This window comes from Natrix helvetica (genome assembly GCF_964273705.1).
Source record: "Natrix helvetica genome assembly, chromosome: 1".
In the NCBI taxonomy this organism is placed as follows: Eukaryota; Metazoa; Chordata; class Lepidosauria; order Squamata; family Natricidae; genus Natrix; species Natrix helvetica.
The window spans coordinates 338,999,326-339,022,054 of record NC_138548.1 but is presented as its reverse complement, the minus strand read 5'-3'; the positions used below and the strand labels follow the sequence as shown (position 1 = coordinate 339,022,054).

The window sequence follows — 22,729 nt, the reverse complement described above, 5'->3', positions numbered from 1 at the left end:
GATCTCCGGGTGTGAGTCCCTTGGTGTGAAATGGGGCCCAGGGAGGCAGATGGGCTTGCTGATTGTATACTTGGCTCCTCGCTATGCATCAGCGGCCCTGCCTGAGCTCCTCGAGCTGATTGCGGAGACGGCAGTTGATACCCCCAATCTTGTGGTTATGGGGGATTTCAACCGGCCGTCGACAGGCGAAGCATCCGAGGTGGCTTGGGAGTTCATGGCTTCCATAACAGCCATGGACCTGACCCAATTAATTCAGGGCCCCACACATGAAGGTGGGCACACACTGGACCTTGTTTTTGTATCTGGACAGTGGACCAGTGATCTGGGAATAGGGGATTTAGTTATTACACCCCTGTCATGGTCAGACCACTCATCTCTCCGGCTCGACTTCCCCGGCGCTACCCCCCCACCGCGGGGAGGCGGAACCTGATTGTCCCAGATGGTTCCGCCCCAGGCGACTGATGGAACCGGATAGGTTCCAGACGGAGCTTGGGCCACTTCCTGTAGCCCTGACCCGCTCCCGGACGGAGGACCTAGTGGCCGCTTGGAATAGAGTGGCTGCTGGGACCTTGGACCGGGTAGCACCTTTGCGGCTTCTCCTGCGGCAACAAACCACCCTGGCTCCTTGGTTTACCGAGGAGCTGAGGGTGATGAAACGCCACAAGAGACGCCTAGAAAGCAGGTGGAGGTCCTCACGCTCCGAATCTGACCGAACACAGGTAAGAGCCTATTTACGGACCTACCTTGTGGCACTGAGAGCGGCCAAACGTAGACACTGTGCCGCTCTTATTGCATCCGCGGATAACCGCCCTGCCGCCCTGTTTCGGGTGACCCGCTCCCTCTTATCACAGAGGCCGCGGGAAGCCCCTTTGCAGGGTAGAGCAGAGGAGTTTGGGGAATATCTGCAGGACAAAATCGCTCAGGTCCGGAGTGGATGGGCCCCCTTCAGTGGACCAGGAGAGACGTCGGAAGCAAGTCTTGAGACACCACACTGGGAGGGGTTTGACTCTGTTGCCCCCGAGGATTTGGACAGGTTACGTGGGCGACTGCGAGCCACCTCATGTTTACTGGACCCGTGTCCCTCCTGGCTTGTACTGGCATCCTGGGAGGTTACACAAGGCTGGCTCCTGGGTCTGGTGAACGCTTCACTGGAGGAGGGGTCCTTGCCGACCGCCTTGAAAGAGGCGGTGGTGAGGCTCCTGCTCAAGAGGCCTTCCCTGGATCCGGAGGAGCTAGCTAATTATCGTCCCGTCTCCAACCTTCCCTTTTTAGCGAAGGTTGTAGAGAGTGTGCTGGCGCAACAGTTCCCACGTCACCTGTAGGAAGCAGTCTATCTTGACCCGCGCCAGTCCGGCTTTCGACCCGGTCACAGCACGGAGACGGCCTTGGTCGCGTTGGTAGATGATCTCTGGAGGGCCAGAGATAGGGGTTGTTCCTCTATCCTGGTCCTATTAGATCTATCAGCGGCTTTCGATACCATCGACCATGGTATCTTATTGCACCGGCTGGAAGAGGTGGGCGTAGGGGGCACCGTTTTGTGGTGGTTCCGCTCCTATCTCTCCGACCAGACGCAGTGTGTGTTGGCAGGGGAGCAGAGGTCGACCCTGAGGCCACTCACCTGTGGGGTGCCGCAGGGATCGGTCCTCTCGCCCCTCCTGTTCAACACATACATGAAGCCGTTGGGTGAGATCATCCGTGGTTTTGGGGTTGGATACCATCTGTACGCTGATGACACACAGCTGTACATTTCCACCCCAAACCACCCCAACGAGGCCGTCGAAATGATGTCCCGGTGTTTGGAAGCCGTCCGGGTCTGGATGGGGGACAACAGACTCAAACTCAACCCCTCCAAGACTGAGTGGCTGTGGCTACCGGCGCCCCGGTTCAACCAGTGGATGCCATCGCTGGCCATAGGGGGCGAACAACTGCCCCCCGTGGAAAGGGCGCGCAATTTGGGCATCCTCCTTGATGCCCGGCTGTCGATGGATGACCATGTGACAGCCGTGGCAAGGGGGGCGTTCCACCAGGTTCGCCTGGTGCGCCAATTGCGCTTCCTATTGGATCGGGACGCCCTACACACAGTCAATCATGCGCTGGTGATGTCTCGCCTGGACTACTGCAATGCTCTCTACATGGGGCTCCCCTTGAGATGCACCCGAAGACTACAGCTAGTTAAGAATGCGGCCGCGCAGGCCATCATGGGAGGAACAAGATACTCCCATATAACACCACTCCTGCGCGAGCTGCACTGGCTACCTGTGGTTTTTCGGGTGCGTTTCAAGGTGTTGGTTACTATCTTTAAAGCGCTCCATGGCATGGGACCTAGTTACCTGCGGGATCGCATCTCACCTCACACATCTCTACGACCTATCCGCTCTCACAGGGAGGGACTCCTCCAGGTGCCATCCGCCAAGCAGTGCCAACGGGTTGCGCCTAGGAGTAGAGCCTTCTCTGTGATGGGCCCAACCCTCTGGAATGACCTCCCTCCCGATATTAGAACGACTAACGACCTCCGCTCCTTCTGACAGAAGCTCAAGACCCACCTGTTCCAATTAGCTGGCTTAGCAGATCTATAGCTCCATCTTTCACCTCCTGGCAAACATCTTATTGTGGAATTTTTAAGGGAATTTTAATTTTATTTGTATTTTTAATTAAATATGGTACAGTATATTTTCTACCTCCTCCGTCTATGTCTATGTTTATGTATATGTATATTTATGCACATCTATTTTGATATGTATATGGTTTTTAATAATGACTGTACACCGCCCCGAGTCCTGTTTAGGAAAGGGTGCGGTTTATAAATAAAAGTTTGTTTGATTGATTGATTGATTGATGAAGATATTGAAGAGTACTGGGCCCAAGATGGAGCCTTTTGGTACTCCACTGCTTAGTTCCTTCCATGTAGACGTAGTGTCACGAAGGACTACTCATTGAGTATAGTTTGTCAGCCGGTTACAACTCCATCGGGTGGTGATGCTGTCTACCCCATATATGTATTCCACTTACTGTGTAGGAATCATTTGTGATCTTTCTGTGAATTTCTGTGGAGGATCGAAACTCACTTTCCTCCAAAAGAGCCACTCTGAAGGCTCTCTAGAGATTCAAGGAGGCCTCAAATATCAGCACTGAAAAAGCAAATTCAAGCCAACATGAGCCTCTAAAATCCAGACTATGCCCCCATCCAAATATTTACAAATATTGGAATATTACTATATTTTTAATACAACGAAAGAGTAAAAGAGCATATTACATGACCAAAAAGTAACAATACCATTGATATTTAATTTTTTTAAAAATCAGATTTAGACAACTTCTTAGTCTTCATCACACTTTAGAGGAGCAAAGTATGGCCGTAATGCTTGAAAAAAGATTTTGCACATGCTTTGGGGGGTGGGAGCTTTTCATCAGAGAAAGAGGAATCCATCATCCTTTCAGATCTTCTCACTCACTGTACATTGATGTGCATGTGGCAATTCCCTCATATCATGAAAAATCAAATGTAGAAAACCTCTTACTTGTCACTGTTAATGCAATGTCGCAATTCCTTTTTTAAAAAAAATATATTTTTATTATTTTTACATTTAAAACAATGCAATACCGCGGAGTCGGAGTGATCATACATTCACATTATGTACAGCTAGTTTCAACCATTAACAGTTAATCTACTTAATACATTGTCTGTCCTTCTGTCGAATCATAATATATACATTTGTTCCAGTCTTGTCATCTTGTCTTATACCAATCATAAAATCTCTTCCATACTTCAAAATATTCTGATTCCCCTTTATTTTTAAGTTCAAGAGTGAGCCTATCTGCTTCTGCACAAGCCAACACTTTTCTGATTGTGTCAAGCTCTGATGGTGTATTTTCTTTTTTCCAATACTGTGCATAGGTTATGCGCTGCAGTTAGTATATGTATAATTAAATAAAGTGTATCTTTCTTAAACCCCTCCGGTATTATGCCTAGGAGAAAAGTTTCTGGTTTAAACATAATTTGTTCTCCCACCATTTGTTCTAACCATGATTGAATCATTTTCCAATATTTTTTTGCCTCATTGCACGTCCACCACATATGATAGAAAGTGCCTGGTGTTTTTTTACACTTCCAACATTTTGGGGCCAGATTTTTGAACATTTTGGAAAGCCGTGCTGGAGGGAGATGCCATCTGTAGAACATCTTATAAAGATTTTCTTTATACGCCGTAGCCAATGTTAGTTTCTGATTAAATATCCAAAGTTTTTTCCACTTAGCCAATTCCACATTGTAACCGAAATTTTTCGCCCAGGCGACCATGGTTTCTTTGACATGTTCCTCCTCTAGTTTATATTCCAACAAGAATCTATACAGCACTTTGATCAGTCTGTTTTCTGTCTGTATCAACAGTTTATCTAATATTGTGTAGTCTTTGGCAATACCTTCGTTCTTCCTATCCTGTGCATACCTTGATTGTATCTGTAAATAAGACCACCATTCTACTTGTACTCCTTGATGTCAATTCTGATCTGGTTTTGATCTCCCCCTGCCTGTTCAATAACTTTTTATATGTGACTATATTTTCCATGTTGATTAAATTTGGGTGTATGTATGCTTCCATCGTAGATAGCCAAATAGGTATTTTGGTATAGTGGTCATGTTTAATTTTGTTCCATATTAGTAACAGAGATTGTCTGATGTAATGTCTACTAAAATATTTGTGTGCACATCCTTTTTCATACCAGAGGAAGGCATGCCAGCCTGCTTGGAGGTCATGGCCTTCCAATTTGAGTAATCTTTTATTTCTCAGCATTATGCATTCCCTTAGCCATTTTAGTATGGCCGCAGTATAATAGAGTTCCCAATCTGGTACGCCAAATCTTCCCTTTTCCTTAGTGTCTTGCATAGCCTTAAGTTTTATTCTTGGTTTTCTTCCCTGCCAAATAAATTTCAAAACCAATTGATTCAAATCCTTGAAGACACCTTTTTCTAATTTAATGGGAATATTCTGAAATAGGAAAAGAAATTTTGGTAATATATTCATTTTTATAACTGCGATCCTGCCCATCAGGGACAGTTGTAGGTTTTTCCATCTTTCTAGATCTTTCTTAGTTTTATTAATCAAATTAGTATAATTATCTTCTTTGATGGTCACACACCTCGCAGATAGATATATACCAAGATATTTAACTTTTTTGACAATTTGGATACCCAATTTCTTTGTTAACTCCTCTTTTGCTTTTGATGTCATATTTTTAGTCAGCATTTTGGTCTTTGTCATATTTATCTTTAGACCCGCTATTTTCCCATACTCTGTCAATTCCTCAATGAGTTTCGTACCAGACTTTATAGGATCTTCTAGCACAAACACTAGATCGTCCGCAAAGGCCTGTAACTTAAATTGCTCATTTTTGATTTCTAGTCCCTTTATCTGTACCTCTTTACGTACATTCCTGGCTAGTACTTCTAGGGTTAGTATAAACAGCAGGCGGGATGGGGCAACCTTGTCTTGTACCTTTCTGGATTATAATACTTTGTGTTAATTCACCATTGATTATTACTTTGGCTTTTTGGTTTGTATAAATTGCTCTGATCGTGTTTATAAATTTATCCCCACAATCCATGTATTCTAATTGTTGGTGCAAAAATTCCCAGTTGACATTATCAAATGCCTTTTGGGCATCGAGAAAGATTAGTGCAACCTGTTTTTCATTGTGCACTTCACAATATTCAAGAATGTTCAACATAATTCTCATATTGTTTTTAATTTGTCTTCTGCGGAGGAATCCGTTTTGATCTGTATGGATGAATGATGTAAGAAATTTTTTCAACCTTTCTGCTATTATTGAGGCAAAGATTTTGTAATCTGCATTTAGCAGTGAGATTGGTCTGTAGTTTTGTATAAACACCTGGTCTGTGTCCGCCTTAGGTAATAATACAATATTAACTTATAACTTTGCAACATATATCTGTGGATAGCCTGCAGTTGGTTAGCTTCTGGATGAGTGGAAGAGTGACATCTACTGGCGAAATTTGGAATTTCCCCCCCTCTTAATACCTTAAGAGAAAACAGGAATTTTGGTGACTATCTTCTCTGGATAACAAGAGAGCTGACTACTAGAGTTTATTGAGGCTAATCTTTGGACACTACCAATAGAAACAACTGGAGAGAGAGAAAGAAGATTTATCGGAGCAGGGGAACCCAGAACATTCTGATATAATTATCCAACACAGGAGGGAAGCATCTAAGGTTGAACTTAAAATATAGGAATTAATGTTATAATACTACCATCAAAGGAATATACTGTTTTTGTTATTGTTATTGCTGTAAGATTATTAATCCTCTCTTTTCGATATTATTGGCACTAGTACTGATTAATTTAGGAGATTGTTTGATCACAATATAAGTAATAACTATAAGCAATTTACTCTTAGATTTTATTAAGTTAATAAAATAGATTAATAGATTAATAGAAACTTTGGAGTATTATAAGTGTGACATACACCCACATATATATACAGTGATAAATTGATAAGTCTCTCTCACTCTCTCCCTATCCTATGACAGCTGTTCTCACATAACATACGAACTTATCGATATATAGAGTTTACTACCCCCTATCATTATTTAAAATTGATAATTGAGTAGAGGAAGAGGGAAGAGGAGAGGGAAAGGGAGGAGAGGGAGAGGAAGGAAGGAAGGTAGGCAGGAAGGAAGGAAGGAAGGAAGGAAGGAAGGAAGGAAGAAGGAAGGAAGGAGGGAGGGAGGGACGGAGGAAGGAATAAAGAAAGAAAGAAAGAAAGAAAGAAAGAAAGAAAGAAAGAAAGAAAGAAAGAAAGAAAGAAAGAAAGAAAGAAGGAGGACTGGAGAAAGTTACGAGGGAGAGAAGAAAGTGAGAGTTCTGGAGAAAAATTAAAGTAGAGATCCAATTCTTCTAAAAAATGACAAGTAGTACAAATTTAACGAAAATTGGCATGGGGAGGAAGCCAGCATCCCAGCCATCCCTAACGGCTGCCAGTCCTTCGAACCAAAGATCTTCGGAGGATATGCTTCAGAGAGAAAGATTCAATTCAACTCAGGAATTGCATATTACAGACTACGCAGGACTCAAAGGCTAAAAATCACGAAGAACTTAAAAAGGATATTAGAGAAATAAGGAGTGATACTGTAGAATTAAAGGAGAGAATGCAGAAGATGGACGATAAATTTGAGAAGTTCAAGGAACAGATCAATAAACACGAACAAAGAATAAAGGTAATAGAAGGAAGGCTGGAAAAGGAGGATGAAAAATGGAGCAGCTGAGTTCTAGGCTGATCCAGGCAAACAAGGAACTTGAGTTAACGGTCCTCCGTTAGAATCAGAGAAAGCAGCCCAATTCCTACGGTTCCAGAACGTAAAGGAAGAAAAAGGGGAGTATTTATCAGACACGATGGCAGACCTTATGGCAAAGGCTTTGGGAATAAAAAAGGATGAGATGGCAAGTGAGATCGACGAGACGTTTAGAATACAGACAAACTACGCAAAAAAGAATAATTTACCAAGAGAAGTTCATGTAAAGTTTGTAAAAAAATCAATACGTGACGAGGTGCTAAATAGAATAAGAGACAACCCGATAATTTACAACCAACGACAACTAACAGTTCTAAAACAGGTACCGAGGAGAATTAGAGAATTAAGAAGGCCCTATCAATTTTTAACATCTGTCCTGAACAAATTTGAAATTAACTTTAGATGGCTGATGCCGGAGGGCGTACTGGTAACTTGGAGAGATAGAAGATTTAGAATAGACACAATGGAACAAGCGGGAGATTTTTACAATACTCTTGTTGGGCAGGAGGATGAGAAAGACGAAGGAGAACAGTCGGGAGCAAGGAGGCAAGGACCCAGGGCACAGATAAGAAGAGAAAAGGAACCAGTGGAGACAGGAAAGGAGAAAGAAGTCGTTCTAGACGAAAAAGGGGAAGAACCAAAGGAAGTGAGAGAAATAAGGGCAACAAGAAGCACACGACCTAAATACACATAGAAGTATGTCGGGAGAAATCAAGATTCTATCATTGAATATTAATGGTCTAAACTTACCCCAGAAGAGGAAAACAATATTTAATAAATTATAACATTTGAACTACAATATAATTGCAATGCAAGAGGTCCATATGACTAAAAGACAGATCCAGATCTTAGAATGTCCTAGATTGGGTAAACTTTACACGGCACTAGCTAACCAAAAGAAAAGAGGAATAGCATTATATGTCAAAGACACAATCCAGACTAAACTAATTTATCATGATGAGGAAGGGAGAATATTAATCGTAGAAATAATGTTAAACCAAAAAAAATGTGTCACTGGTTGTAATATATGCACCTAATGAAGGCCAGGAAAATTTCTATCATAGACTACATATCATTATTCAAGAGATGGGAAATGAAAATGTTTGTTTACTGGGTGACTTCAATGCTATAGTTGACCCGAAATGGGACTATAAAAGTGGAAAGAAGAGAAAAGGAGCTAGAAGAACTTTGCCAAGGTCATTCTTCCAAATGGCTGAAGAACTTAATCTGTATGATGTATGGCGAGAAAGATGTCCAGAGGGAAAGCAATATACCTTCTACTTGAATAGACACGAATCCTGGTCAAGGATAGATATGGTCTGGCTGCTGATGGAATTTCAGAAGTGAAGGAGATAGATATAGAACCCAATCTATGGGCTGACCACAATCCCAAGAGGATTATTTGGAAAAAACAAAAGGGCAGTTATCGTTGGTTACTCAATAGATCAATTCTAAAAGACCAGCAATATATTAAAAGAGTTAACCAAGAATTAAGATTCTTCTTCAAAGAAAACGGGCCAGGAGATACATCCATACAAAACTTATGGGATACAACTGAGACATTTATAAGAGGGGTCACAATATCAGCCACAGCCAGGAAGAAAAAAACTGAGAATCTAAAAATAAGAGAGCTGAAAGAAAGGTATAGAAATTTAGAGAGTGAACTGCAAAAGAAACCGCAGAACAGAAGTATAAAAGGAAATATGGAACTGATTAAACATAAATTGGCTATATTTGAAAAAGCAAAATTGGCACAATCTATAAAAAAAGCAAAGCAATGTCGCAATTCCTGAATAAGACAATTCAGTATCAAATTCCACCTCACTCTAAACTTTGATGCAACTTGAAGTCTCTTTGGATTATATTTGTATATTTTAAAAAGCCAAGAACTGTGATGGTGAACCTATGGGACATGTTCGGGAGGTGGCATGCAGAGCCCTCTGTGTTGTGCTGGCACATGCGCCGTCAGCCCAGGTCACATCTCTGTGGAGTTTTTTTGTGAGCTTCTTACCTGTTGCTGCACTGATCTTACCTGTTACCTGTTGCTGCGCTGCCAATATTGGGATAACCCACCTCCTGCCAGCCAGCTGGTTTTCAGATCTCTGATGTGCATGTGCATATTATTGCATGTCCATGGCACGGGCATATTCGCATGCAAATATGAACAACTTTCAGTTAGGGCATGCAGGCGCGCGTAGTTTTGGCAATCGGGACCTAAAAGGTTCGCCATCACTGGCCTACAATCTCTCGGCTGCACCATTCCAACTTTCCTGAGGATGGAGGAAAGTACCCTAATAAATTGGGTGTCTATTAATGAATCAGAAAGGGAAAAATGAGGGAAAATAGGGAAATTTAAAGCCTTCTGAATATGAAGAAAGAAACAAGTGGAGAGTGGGAATCGTACTTTTGAAAATAAATAAATTGTACTTAAATATAAATAATCCAGGTCAGAATTAAAATGACACACCCATTGTTTGCATTTTTGTTAGTAAATTCATATCCGTCGTTCAGACTATTGGGTCAAACTAAGAAAATATTTTCTTTGCAAGCTCAGTTTCTGTAAATAGGAACATTCATAAATGTAACTTTCTAGAATTAACATCGTGTTCCCACCTAAGCGTATCTTTGTATGGGAAATTAGGTCATTTGTCCTTCTAAAGCTCTCTCCAAAGTCCATGCATTTATCTTGGCTTCTTCTCCCTTGTGTGGATCCTTTGATGGTGAGTAAGATGATAGCTCTGGTTAAAAGATGTTCTACACACCAAGCATTTAAATGGCTTCTCCTATGTGTGGATTTTCTTATGGACAGTAAGAGAACGGCTTTTACTGAAGCCCTTTCCACACTCCATGCATTTGTATGGTTTCTACCCTGTGTGGATCCTCTTATGGACGGTAAGGGCACTGCTTATGCTGAAGCCCTTTCCACACTCCATGCATTTAAATGGCTTTTCCCTGGTGTGGATCCTCTTATTGTCGGTAAGGGCACTGCTTGCCATGAAGCCCTTTCCACACTCCATGCATTTGTATGGTTTCTACCCTGTGTGGATCCTCTTATGGACGGTAAGGGCACTGCTTATGCTGAAGCCCTTTCCACACTCCATACATTTAAATGGCTTTTCCCTGGTGTGGATCCTCTTATTGTCGGTAAGGGCACTGCTTGCTATGAAGCCCTTTCCACACTCCATGCATTTAAATGGCCTTTCCCCTGTGTGGATCCTCTTATGGATGGTAAGAGTATTGCTTCTACTGAAGCCCTTTCCACACTCCATGCATTTGTATGGTTTCTCCCCTGTGTGGATCCTCTTATGGACGGTAAGGCTACGGCTCAAAGTGAAGCCCTTTCCACACTCCATGCATTTAAATGGCTTTTCCCCTGTGTGGATCCTTTTATGTCTAATGAGGCCACTACAGTGGAAGAAGCTCTTTCCACACTCCAGGCATTTAAATGGCCTTTCCCCTGTGTGGATCCTCTTATGGACGGTAAGGGTAGTGTTTCTACTAAAGCGCTTTCCACACTCCAGGCATTTAAATGGCCTTTCCCCGGTGTGGATCTTCTTATGGACGTTAAGGGCACTACTTGTACTGAAGCCCTTTCCACACTCCATGCAGTTAAATGGACTTTCCCCTGTGTGGATCCTTTGATGGAGAGTCAGTACACTGTTTCTACTGAAGCCCTTTCCACACACCAGGCATTTAAATGGCTTCTCCCCCATATGAATCATTTTATGGAATGTAAGATTACTCTCTTTGTTGAAGCTCTTTCCACAATGTATGCATTTATACTGTGCATCACATGTGAGAATTATTTTATGTCTCAGAAGGGATGCAATCTTATGGAATCCCGAACCACAGTCCATGCACTTATATGGCTTCTCCTTGTGGTTTCTTTCCTGAGCAGTCAAAGTCTTCCTTTCACAGAAGCTCTTTCCATCCTCCAGAGTCTCCCCGATGGGAAGACTTTTTTGTGATGTAAGAGACCCATTTTCCTGAGAAAATGGGATACTCCAATTGCAATTTTTTCCATTGTCTTTGCGTATATAATCTCGTCCTTTGGATGTGGATGGATAGTGTTCATTTACCTCTAATGTGTCTTTGGACAGTTTTACACCTTTCCCCATATATTTCTTCTGTATTTTTCCCCCTTCCTCAAGAAGCTCCTGCATGTGAGCCTCAATGGAAGATGAGCTTTCCTTATTCCAATTACTTGAGGGGTTTCTCTCCTGCCTGTGGAATTCCATTTGAATTGCAGGCTTCTCCATTACGTCTCTATGCCTGAACCCTTGGAATGATTCTCTTGACTCTTCATGGACCTTCTCATTATCACCTTCAAGGGGAAAGAGAAATAAACAATACACCAAGTTTAAAGGAAAAATCAATCAGCCGGAAATCATCCCCCTTTGAAACTCATCTTCAGCCTCCTCTTTTTCTTCTTACAGAAAACATGTTTCACTTGCATTTTGTTTTTTATTTGCCGAAAATCACATGATTGAAGGGGAGGAAAATACTAGTGTTCTCCTATTAAGCTTAAGCTTCATGTTTGCAATGGGAAACCATCACCATTTCGCTCCTAATTCTAAGTTGCAGGATAGAAATAAAATAGAACTAGTTAACCCACTTACTTGAATGACAAGGCCTCATAGCAATAGCACTTAGACTTATATATCACTTTACAGTGCTTAACAGTCCTCTCTAAGCGGTTTTCAGAGTCAGTAAATTGCCCCCAACAATCTGGGTCTTTATTTTACTGACCTTAGAAGGAATGAATGCTGAGTCAACCTTGAGCCTGGTGGGATTTGAACTGCCAAATTGCAGGCAGCCGGCAGTCAGCAAAAGTAGCCTGCAGTACTGCATTCTAACCACTGCTTCACAGGACTGATATGGAATTATCTGGGCCAAAAAAGCTGAAATCTGCGATGGAGTTTAACATTACATCAAGACAAGGAATGACTTTGCCACTGACATTTTTAAATAGAAAACACACTGGATGTGAAATGGCACAGGATGCATTTAAAGAGAACGCCATGGATCTATTTCCTTCCTAGGAGCAGGAGAATGGCGTGTTTCTACCTGCTTCCTCCCCAGAGATGACATCAATTTGAGATTTTTAAAATGAGAAACAACCAGAGGTATCCAACTACAAAAAGTCTTCCTGAAGTCTCTGACTGCAGAGTAGGAAACACCCTTACCAAGAGAGGCCACGTTCTTGTAATTTTCCATCATGACTTCCCAATGCAGAGCTTTTTGGCCAGGATCCAGCTGAGACCATTCCTCCTTGGAGAAATACACAGCCACCTCCTCGAAGGAGACAAGGCCCTCCTGACGGGGAAAGAGAGTACACAGAAGGCCCAGGAGGTATTGTTTTAAAAAAGCTCCTATCGCTTACAAATTCCCGAAGTAATGCTATGCACTAAGGTAATTGGCTCTGCTAAGTAGCATTCCAGGGTTTATGTGAGAAAATGTTTGGATTGAAGAAATGTTTTGGGTAGTGTTATGCCAGAATATATAAATATACATTGTGGTATATATGTATTTTTCCGAGTATAAGATGCACCTTTTTCCCTCAAAAAAGAGGCTGAAAATCTGGGTGCGTCTTATACACTGAATGCCTCCCGATGCCCCGCCCCTTCACCAAAATGGCCGTGCATAGCCTTATGGAAGCTTTCAAAGAGCTCCTGGGGGCTGAGGAAGGCAGAAATGTACAAAAAGGGGCCATTTTTTACTTATTTTTGCCCCCCCCCCTCAGGAGCACTCATCAAGCCCCCTAAAGGCTATTCCTGCATTGTTTTAAAAGGGGCGGGGTTGTTGTAAAAAAAGGAAGTTTTTGGGAGGTTTGCAGAGTGCTAAAACTTTTTTTTTCCTTTTGGAAAGCTCTTTAGTTAGAGTGATTGATGTGAATTTCATTGATCAAGTGCTGTGCCAACAGAAACAAAGTCTTAGGTGCTGCAAATTGTCAGCAATTTGCTTCCCCAGCACATGGATAAATACACGTGGAAACACCTACCTACCTATTCTCTCTCTCTCCCTACCTACCTACTGTATTTCTCTCTCTCACTCTACCTACCAACCTACCTACTTTGTCTCTCTCTCTCTCTCCCTACCTATTGTATTTCTTTCTCTCTCTCTCTCTCTATTTCTCTCTCTCTCCCTACCTACCTACTGTATTTCTCTCTCTCTATTTCTCTCTCTATCCCTTTATCTACCTATCTACGTACTCACTCTCTCCATCTACCTACAACTTTTTTTTAACATTTGCCTCTTCAAAACCTTGGTGGGTCTTATATTCTGGTACATCTCATACTCCAAAAAATACGGTAAATTATACTGTTGTTGCTCTCTTTCTCCATCTAGTGGGCAGACAGACAAACACACCCATTTACCAATCAGCCTGCACTCTCAAGTCAAGTGCATGATGGGAAGCCAGACTCCTCAGGGTCTTGTGAAAAAATAAAGTGGAACCGCAACTGATGACCTCCTTCTACCGGTCCACAATAGAAAGCGTCCTCACTCATTGCATTACGGTGTGGTATGCTGGCTTGACAGCTGCGGATAAAAAGACTTTACAGAGGGTGGGGAGCACAGCACAAAACATTGGGGGCTAGACGACATCACTAGGGCTCACTGCCTCAGAGGAGTGAGGAAAATCCTCAGGGACGACTAACACCCTGGTCTGCCCTTCTTTCCTCTCCTACCATCGGGTAGGAGATATAGAAGCATCGCAGCCGCACAAACAGGCTGACGAACAGTTTTTATCCGTGGACTGTCTGAGTCCAGAACGAAAAATAACATTACAACCACATAGCACATTGACTTGTAGGACTGGGTGTTTATTGGTAGGATTCACTGGGCTAGGGATTATTATTATTTTGTCTTTCACTGTGAGTTGTATTGTGTTGGGGGGTGCAGGAAGGGAGCCTTAGCCAATCTCATTATACACATGTTGCACTCTGACAATAGAGATTTGAATTGGACTGAATTGTTTAGCTTTTTAGTAAATGTCTCATGATGCCACAAGACTCATTAAAGTGCTGGGAGAGCCCAGCCAGGAATTTCTTTCTGGTTCTCCTCACATTTTAAGGAAGCTGCTTGTAGTCTGAATGGAAGATAACAAAGTTGAAGAAATTTCGCGAGGGGAGCTGGTCTCTGCTCCACACTCTCGTACCCAGCTCTCAATGTTCAGGGGCAGAAGGGCCAAGAACTGTTCCAAAACAACCAGGTCCAGTATCTGCGCCTTTTTGTACTTTTCTGATCTCAACCATCGACTACAAAAGGAATGGAGGTGGCTGCAAAGTCCTCGCGGTCCTTCATCCTCCTGGTGCTGGAAGCTGCTGAACTTCCATGGCTGAACTTCTGAAAGGGTGGTTGTCTCCTCCAGGATCTTCTGCCCAGTTCTTGCCCAGATCTCTTCATAGCTCCCAGGCTGGACACCCAAAGGGCCTTTTCCAATTTCCTTATTCTCTAAAGAGTGGCTTTTCATTCCTTCTTCTTCCTGCAACTTCAAATGGGTCCCAGGGAATCTTTTTGATCTCCAACCACCTTTCTATTCATAGTACCATTCCTGTAGCTACAGGTCAGGCAAGACTTTCAGCCGTCTTTGTCCAACTTTTTGCCTCCCAGAGAGGTAGTATAAATGGTTTCCAATTTCTGTATGTGAGGTTAAGCAGAAAGGGATAGATTTAACCCCTGAAGAACACTCATTTTTCTCAGCTAGTACAGGATTACAGAGAAATTGAACAGTTAGTCTTTTTGCAGGAATGTGTGTGTTTGTACAAAATATGGGATTGACTTCCATCAAGGACTTGGAATATTGAATAAATGCATTTTGTATAAATTTTTCAATTTCTTTCTTTCTCACAAAGTAGGGCTTGCTTTGTAAACACCTATGAAGAAAGTTAGTACCTGCCCCCATCCTAGAAGAATGAAATATTTTAGGAAATACTAAAAAAGCAGAATATTATATTTCCCTGGGTGACAAAAGGAGAAACATATTTTAAAGACAAAGCAGCTCCCTTCAGCTCCCCTCCCTGTTTCAGCTGCAGGGTGATGGGATTCACCCTCAGGACATGATAGGATTAGCCCTCTACCATCTAGCAAAAGAACTCACATCACCCAGCAAGATTCAACCAAGCCTGGGACTCAAGGCAACCTACAGAGTTACCCTGCATGGCCTCATGGGTTTGGACAACCAATCAGAATATATTTCTTTCACAGGAACAGGAAGCTTCAAGGTGGGACCCAAGAGAGGATATAAATAAATCTCTCTCTCTCTCTTTGAATTCTTAACGGAGAATGAGGCATCAGGACTCGTTGAGCCGCGTGCAACAACTTTTATTAGAACACAACTAGAACGCAAGGTAACAACAACTTCTGCACCTTGCCATGCTTGACAGCTATTTATACGAGAGCTGTCAAGCAGAGCAACCAATAGGAGCATTGTAAAAGCCAGCTTCCAGCCCTTCACGTCTTAGCCAATAAGTGCAAGCCTTTGGTTGCCAGGCTGTCAGTCGCAAGTCAAGGACTTAAGACCGGTCACACGTCGAGGACATAAGAAAGGTCGCAAGTTGAGGACTTTGCATCCAAAGCATGTGGTCCTGTCCACCATTAAACCATATATCCAAACAGCCTCCATGTTTCCAGGTTTTACCCAAGATGCCAAACTCTAACAGGTGAACAAACCATGAAAGTTCACTTTTTAAAACCCTGCTTTGGATGTTCCCTTTCTTCAGGGTTTGCTTTTGAACAGCCAAATCACACAACTACATGCAGGTAGGTTCACAAAAATACCCAAACACAAACAGGCTAAGCAGCTGTTCACATGAGACACCTGGGGTTAGTGATGTGCTGGTTCACTCACCCTCCCAAGAGAAATTGAACTCCTGGGGATCCAACCCTATTTTAGTCTCCTGCAGCACCTAAGGAGAAGGCAGGCAGAATCTCCTGCAGCTCCTCCCTTCTTATTCCCTGCTCCAGATTCCCCCTCCAGGCTCTCCCCTTCTCCGACCTCGCAGCTTCCTCCAGGCTAAGGGGGGGCGGAGGATTCCCCCGGGACCCTCCCTCCTCTCTGGGGATTTGTTCCTGGAGCAACGCGGCTCGTCCTGAGCACCGCTTCCCTCTGCCTGGCACCTGCGTGGAGAGGGGCGGCAGGGGAACATGGGATCCCGGGCTCTCCCACCCCCTGGACTCCGAAGATGGAACCTGCAAGGGGGCTTCTCTCCCTTCTCCTAGCACCAGCACCCCCTGTTCCCCCCTCCCCATTTGCACGTGGAGACTCACACACACACACACAGCCACTTACTCTGCCCACCTGGAGTTCTCCTCCCTTCAAGACTTCCCTGCACCCACTCAAACCTCCTGCGAAGCTCAAAGGGTTAAATAGAGACGTCAGGTCCAGTGAGGTCACTTCCCTCCCATTCTCCTATGGTAAATCACCTCTGATGTCCGCCCTCCAGTGGTCGAATGGGGAATCGCACGGCTTCCGGTTCTCGTTTTAGAGGGACACACCTGGCGGATTCCTGCGTGCATGGAAGGGGCTTATGCAAAGGGTGGAAACGGTGCCTTTTCCATCAGGGCCCAAAAAGTAAGAGGTTGTTTTCCTCCCTATCCATAACCCTTCTTTATCCAATTGCTTCTGACAGAGTTACACCCATGTGCCCCCTTTCACTTTTAAGAAGGGTTCCTGTAAGAAAGCTACATCCTTTTATACAGGGAGCGAAGGGGCACAGAAGAAATCGGATTCAGCCTTCTTCTTACTCAAGAGATTCAAAATACCCAGTAACATAGTTGGAAGGAATCTTGCATGTTGTTTAGCCCAATTCCCTGCTTCAGCAGGAAACCCCACACCATTGCAGACTTATGCCTGTCCAATGTCTTCTTGAAAAGCTGCAGTGATAGAACCCCAAAAACACCTGGAATCCAGCTGTTCCACTAGTTAATTGCTCTGTCAGGAAATTTCTCTTTGGTTTGTTGAAAGAAATGTCCTTCTGGGTTCTGCTCCAAGTGGGGAAAAAGACACTGAAGACATGGAGGCTGCTTGGAAATATGGTTTTAATGGTGGACAAGACCACATGGCTTGAGTCCTGAACAGAAAAGGTGATCACATGCTTCAATGTTGATGAAGAAGAAGAAAGGAAAGACTGAAATGCTGAGTCCCTGGTTTTATGCCCTCTCTGGCCTTTGATCTTGATCTTGTGTTCTGATTGGTTGTCAGACTCCCATGGGGCCATGGAGGGGCAACTCTCAAGGCTGCATTTTGAATCCAAGTTTGGTTGAGTTCTCAGATGCCATGTGATCAGTTGAGTAAAGGGCCAATATTATCATGCCTTAATCCCATCCCCCTGGAGCTGAAGGGGAGAACTCTTTATTATGTAAAGGGACTGGCTTGGCCTTCTTAATAGCCTATTGACAAAGTGGGTGGGGGCAGGAAGCTACAGGGAGCTATTCTCAATTTAAAACATGTTTCTTCCTTTTCACATCCAGGGAAATATAATATTCTGCCTTTTCAATATTTCCTAGGATATTTCATTTTCTTTTTTTTTCTTGTCTCTTTTTTATGTATATCTTTTTGTTTTTTTTAATTATTTTTATTTTTTTAATAAAACCATTTTTTAAATTTTTAAACAAACAAGCACAAACATAAAACACCATCTTCCAGTTTCGTACAGTATGTCGATTGGTTACCAAACTTTTGTACATCCTCATCGTAGTCTTCACTTACAATTTATATAGAATCTCGTATTATCAATCTGATATATACAGTATGTATGCAGTTATTATCATTGTTAAACATTTATTTAACTATAACAATTACTTCATTTTTTTGTGAGATATTCTAAATTTTGAGTAAATTTGTATTGTGGCATTTCATTACATCAGATATTTCATTTTCCTGGGAGAGGGCTGGGTGATAACTTTCCACAGGTTCTAGGCCGGAGTTATCTGATACGTTTTCATCTATTACTTATGTTACCATTGGTGTGTTGGAAGTTATCACCCAGCCCTCTCCCAGGAAAATGAAATATCCTAGGAAATATTGAAAAGGCAGAATATTATATTTTTCTGGATGTGAAAAAGGGAGAAACACATTTTAAACACAAACTAAATTCCTGCAGCTTCCGGCCCATCCCCACTTTGTCAATGGGCCATTAAGAAGGCCAATCTAGTCCACTTTACATAATAAAGAGTTCTCCCCTTCAGCTCCAGGGGGATGGGATTAAGGCATGATAATATTAGCACTTTACTCAACTGACCACATGGCATCTGAGAACTCAACCAAACTTGGATTCAAAACTCAGCCTAGAGGGTTGTCCTTGCACGGGCCCATGGGAGTCTGGCAACCAATCAGAATACATTTCTTACACAGGAACAGGAAACAGATAGGTGGGGCCGAACAGATTATAAAAAGCCCTGCAAGCCCTTCTTCAGGGTTCTCTTCCTCTTCTCTTCCCTTCTCTTCTTCTTCACCAACATTGAAGCATGTGATCACCTTTTCTGTTCAGGGCTCAAGCCATGTGGTCCTGTCCACCATTAAAACCATCTTTCCAAGCAGCCTCCATGTCTCCAGTGTCTTTTTCCCCACTTGGAGCCGAACCCAGAAGGACATTTCTTCCGACAGGTGCTTTGGAAAATAGGTTGACATCTTCTCTGTGACAGCCTCTCAAGCATTGGAAGGCTCCTCTTACGCCATCCCTTGTGTTCTTAATGTTTTAGTCTCCTGCCCCCTAATCATCTTTGTTGTTCTTCTTTGCAATATTTCTAGAGTTACCGCTGTTGGTCCAGATATCTCCTGTTCCATAAAAGTACTTTTATTATTTTCGTGCCTGTTTAAAAGCTGAACTGCATAATTTTGGATGGATCCCAGCGTTCAAATCTGTTGAGATCCTTCTGGACCTTGAGCCTATCTGCTAAACCATTGGCTATTCACTCTAGCTTGGTGTTGTCTCCAAATTTTATGAGTTTCCTTCTATTTCCCCCATCTACATTGCTAATTAAGATTTTGGAGAGAACTGCATCTCAGGAAGAACCCTGGGGTAACTGTTTGCTTCCCTCCCGATAGATGTAGATATAATATGCGTCTACATTATAGATTTAGATGTACACATAGATAAAATATAGATGCTTCCCTCCATGTATTCTTGTGTGGTTAAACTTCATTAATAATGGAGCTTTTTCTTCTTCACTGGCTGTGCAAGCAGATTTTTTTTTAATTACAAGGATTAAAAGGATAATTGAGGAATTTGTTTTTGAGGAAACCTGTACATAAACAATAACTGCTCCATTGCCCTTAACACATGTCGTTATCTCAAGGCATTGTAAAATAAGAACCACCGGTGAAAATAAAAACCAACAAACTGTTCGAAAAATACTCTACTTAAGAAAACCAGTGGTGTCTCTAGCACATTGAAGTTTCTAGATGGAATGAGAAGAGAGCTGGAAGGGACCTTGGAGGTATTCTACTCCAGTCCCCTGTTCAAGCAGGAAATCAGATACCATTTCAGACAAGTGACTGTCCAGTCTCTTCTTAAAAACCTCCAGTGTTGAACCACCTACAACTTCTGAAGGCAAGCTGTTCAACCGGTTTATTTTCCTCACTGTTGGGAAGGTTCTCCTTAATTCCAGGTTGCTTCTCTCCATTGTTTCTTGTTCTGTCCTCTGGTGATTTTGAAAATGGCCTCTTCCTCTTTGTGGTAGTCACTGAAATACTGGAATACTACTATGATGATCCCCCTTGCTTTTCTTTTGTCTAGACTAGCCTAACCCCAATCCTGTCAGGCATTTAATCATTTTAGTTGCTCTTCTTTGCATTTTTTCCAAAGTCTCAACATCTTTTTTGCAATGTGGTGACCAAAACTGGATGCAGTATTCCAAGTGTAGTCTTACTTAAGTCTTCATAAATCAGTATTAATACTTCAGGTTGTTTTGATTTTATACAACCATTTATACAACCAAGGGTTAGATTAGCTTTTTTGGCAGCTGCCACACACTTGCTGACTCATGATTAAGTGATTGTCCACTGGGTCTCCAAGGCCCCTCTCACAGTTACTGTTTTTGAGCCAGGTTTCACCTAATGTGTACTTGTACCTTTGGTTTTTCCTGTCCAGGTACAAAACCTTGATTTTCTCCACATTAACTTTTATTTTGTTGGATAGGGCCCATTGTGCAAGTCTGTCAAGATCCTTCTGGATCCTGAGTTTGTCGTCTGGGGTGTTGGTTATTCCTGCCAGATTAGTATCATCAGGAAATTGGATGAGTACCCCTTCTATTCCCTCATCTAAGTCATTTATGAAGATTTTGAAGAGTACTGGGCCCAAGATGGAGCCTTTTGGTACTCCACTGCTTAGTTCCTTCCATGTAGACGTAGTGTCACGAAGGACTACTCATTGAGTACAGTATGTCAGCCAGTTACAACTCCATCGGGTGGTGATGCTGTCTACCCCATACATGTATCCCCCTTACTGTGTAGGAATGATTTGTGATCTTTCTGTGAATTTCTGTGGAGGACCGAAACTCACTTTCCTCCAAAAGAGCCACTCTGAAGGCTCTCTAGAGATTCAAGGAGGCCTCAAATATCAACACTGAAAAAGCAAATTCAAGCCAACACGAGCCTCTAAAATCCAGACTATGCCCCCATCCAAATACTTACAAATATTGGAATATTACTAATTTTTAATACAACCAAAGAGTAAAAGAGCATATTACATGACAAAAAAGTAACAATACCATTGATATTTAATTTTTTTTAAAATCAGATTTAGACGACTTCTTAGTCTTCATCACACTTTAGAGGAGCAAAGTATGGCCGTAATGCTTGAAAAAAGATTTTGCACATGCATTTGGGGTGGGGGCTTTTCATCAGAGAAAGAGGAATCCATCATCCTTTCAGCTCTTCTCACTCACTGTACATTGATGCCCATGTGGCAATTCCCTCAGATTATGAGGCCTTTCACTAAATAAAGCTCCATGCTTCTCTCCCTGGCTCAGGTCACAGTTCTACACTGTGGATGCAACTTTTGAGTCTTTTGGAATTCTTTGCATCACAGAGATGGCTCCCCGTCTTATTTGTGATCAGGAAGATCAGAATTTGTTTTCTGAAATAGTTTTTAAAAAACTGAAGCTTATTTATTTTGATCTAACTGATTTGTGATTGGCACCTTTCTTGCTTGATCATTTGCAATGTTAGCACAGTGGCATCACTTTAGTATCCCAAATTTTGGACAAAAAGAGAGGGTGGAGGAATCATGAAAAATCAAAAGTGGAAAACCTCTTACTTGTCACTGTTAATGCAATGTCGCAATTCCTGAATAAGACAATTCAGTATCAAATTCCACCTCACTCTAAACTTTGATGCAACTTGAAGTCTCTTTGGATTATATTTGTATATTTTAAAAAGCCAAGAACTGTGATGGTGAACCTATGGGACATGTTCGAGAGGTGGCATGCAGAGCCCTCTGTGCTATGCTGGCACATGCGCCATCAGCCCAGGTCACATCTCCATGGAGTTTCTTTTGTGAGCTTCTTACCTGTTGCCGCACTGATCTTACCTGTTACCTGTTGCCGCACTGCCAATATTGGGATAACCCACCTCCTGCCAGCCAGCTGGTTTTCAGATCTCTGATGTGCATGTGCATATTATTGCATGTCCATGGCACGGGCATGTTCGCATGCAAATATGAACAACTTTCAGTTAGGGCATGCAGGCGCATATAGGTTTGGCAATCGGGGCCTAAAAGGTTCGCCATCACTGGCCTAGAATCTCTCGGCTGCACCATTCCAACTTTCCTGAGGATGGAGGAAAGTACCCTAATAAATTGGGTGTCTATTAATGAATCAGAAAGGGGAAAATAGGGAAATTTAAAGCCTTTTGAATATGATCACATTGGAAGAAGATACAAGTGGTGAGTAGGAATGGTACTTTTGAGAATAAATAAATTGTACTTAAATATAAATAATCCAGGTCAGAATTAAAATGACACCCGCCCATTGTTTGCATTTTTGTTAGTAAATTCATATCCCTCGTTCAGACTATTGGGTCAAACTAAGAAAATAATTCCTTTGCAAGCTCAGTCTCTGTAAATAGGAAAATTCATAAATGTAACTTTCTAGAATTAACATAATGTTCCCACCTAAGCGTATCTTTGTATGGGAAATTAGGTCATTTGTCCTCCTAAAGCTCTCTCCAAAGTCCATGCATTTATCTTGGCTTCTTCTCCCTTGTGTGGATCCTTTGATGGTGAGTAAGATGATAGCTCTGGTTAAAAGATGTTCTACACACCAAGCATTTAAATGGTTTCTCCTGTGTGTGGATTTTCTTATGGACAGTAAGAGAACTGCTTGTACTGAAGCCCTTTCCACACTCTATGCATTTGTATGGTTTCTCCCCTGTGTGGATCCTCTTATGGGCGGTAAGGGCACTGCTTAAAGTGAAGCCC

General features: G+C 42.5%; 2 protein-coding genes across 6 annotated transcripts in view; both read right to left on the bottom strand.

The window, feature by feature from the left end:
• The window catches only part of LOC309383896 (zinc finger and SCAN domain-containing protein 12-like), a 43,371-nt gene extending 26,737 nt beyond the window's left edge, over positions 1–16,634 (bottom strand). The window contains exon 1 of the mRNA XM_081936913.1: positions 16,600–16,634. The gene's annotated coding sequence lies outside the window, so the exon portion shown is untranslated. The remainder of the gene's footprint in view (positions 1–16,599) is intronic.
• LOC309383804 (uncharacterized protein) overlaps positions 1–22,729 on the bottom strand; it is a 90,105-nt gene that overhangs the window by 33,872 nt on the left and 33,504 nt on the right. For 4 of the 5 annotated variants that reach the window (XM_081936732.1, XM_081936731.1, XM_081936733.1 and 1 more), the window contains exon 5: positions 12,494–12,623. The exons of the other annotated variant lie outside the window; for it this stretch is intronic. In XM_081936732.1, coding sequence (XP_081792858.1) covers positions 12,494–12,623 — 130 coding nt within the window. The remainder of the gene's footprint in view (positions 1–12,493; positions 12,624–22,729) is intronic. 5 annotated transcript variants of the gene reach the window in all.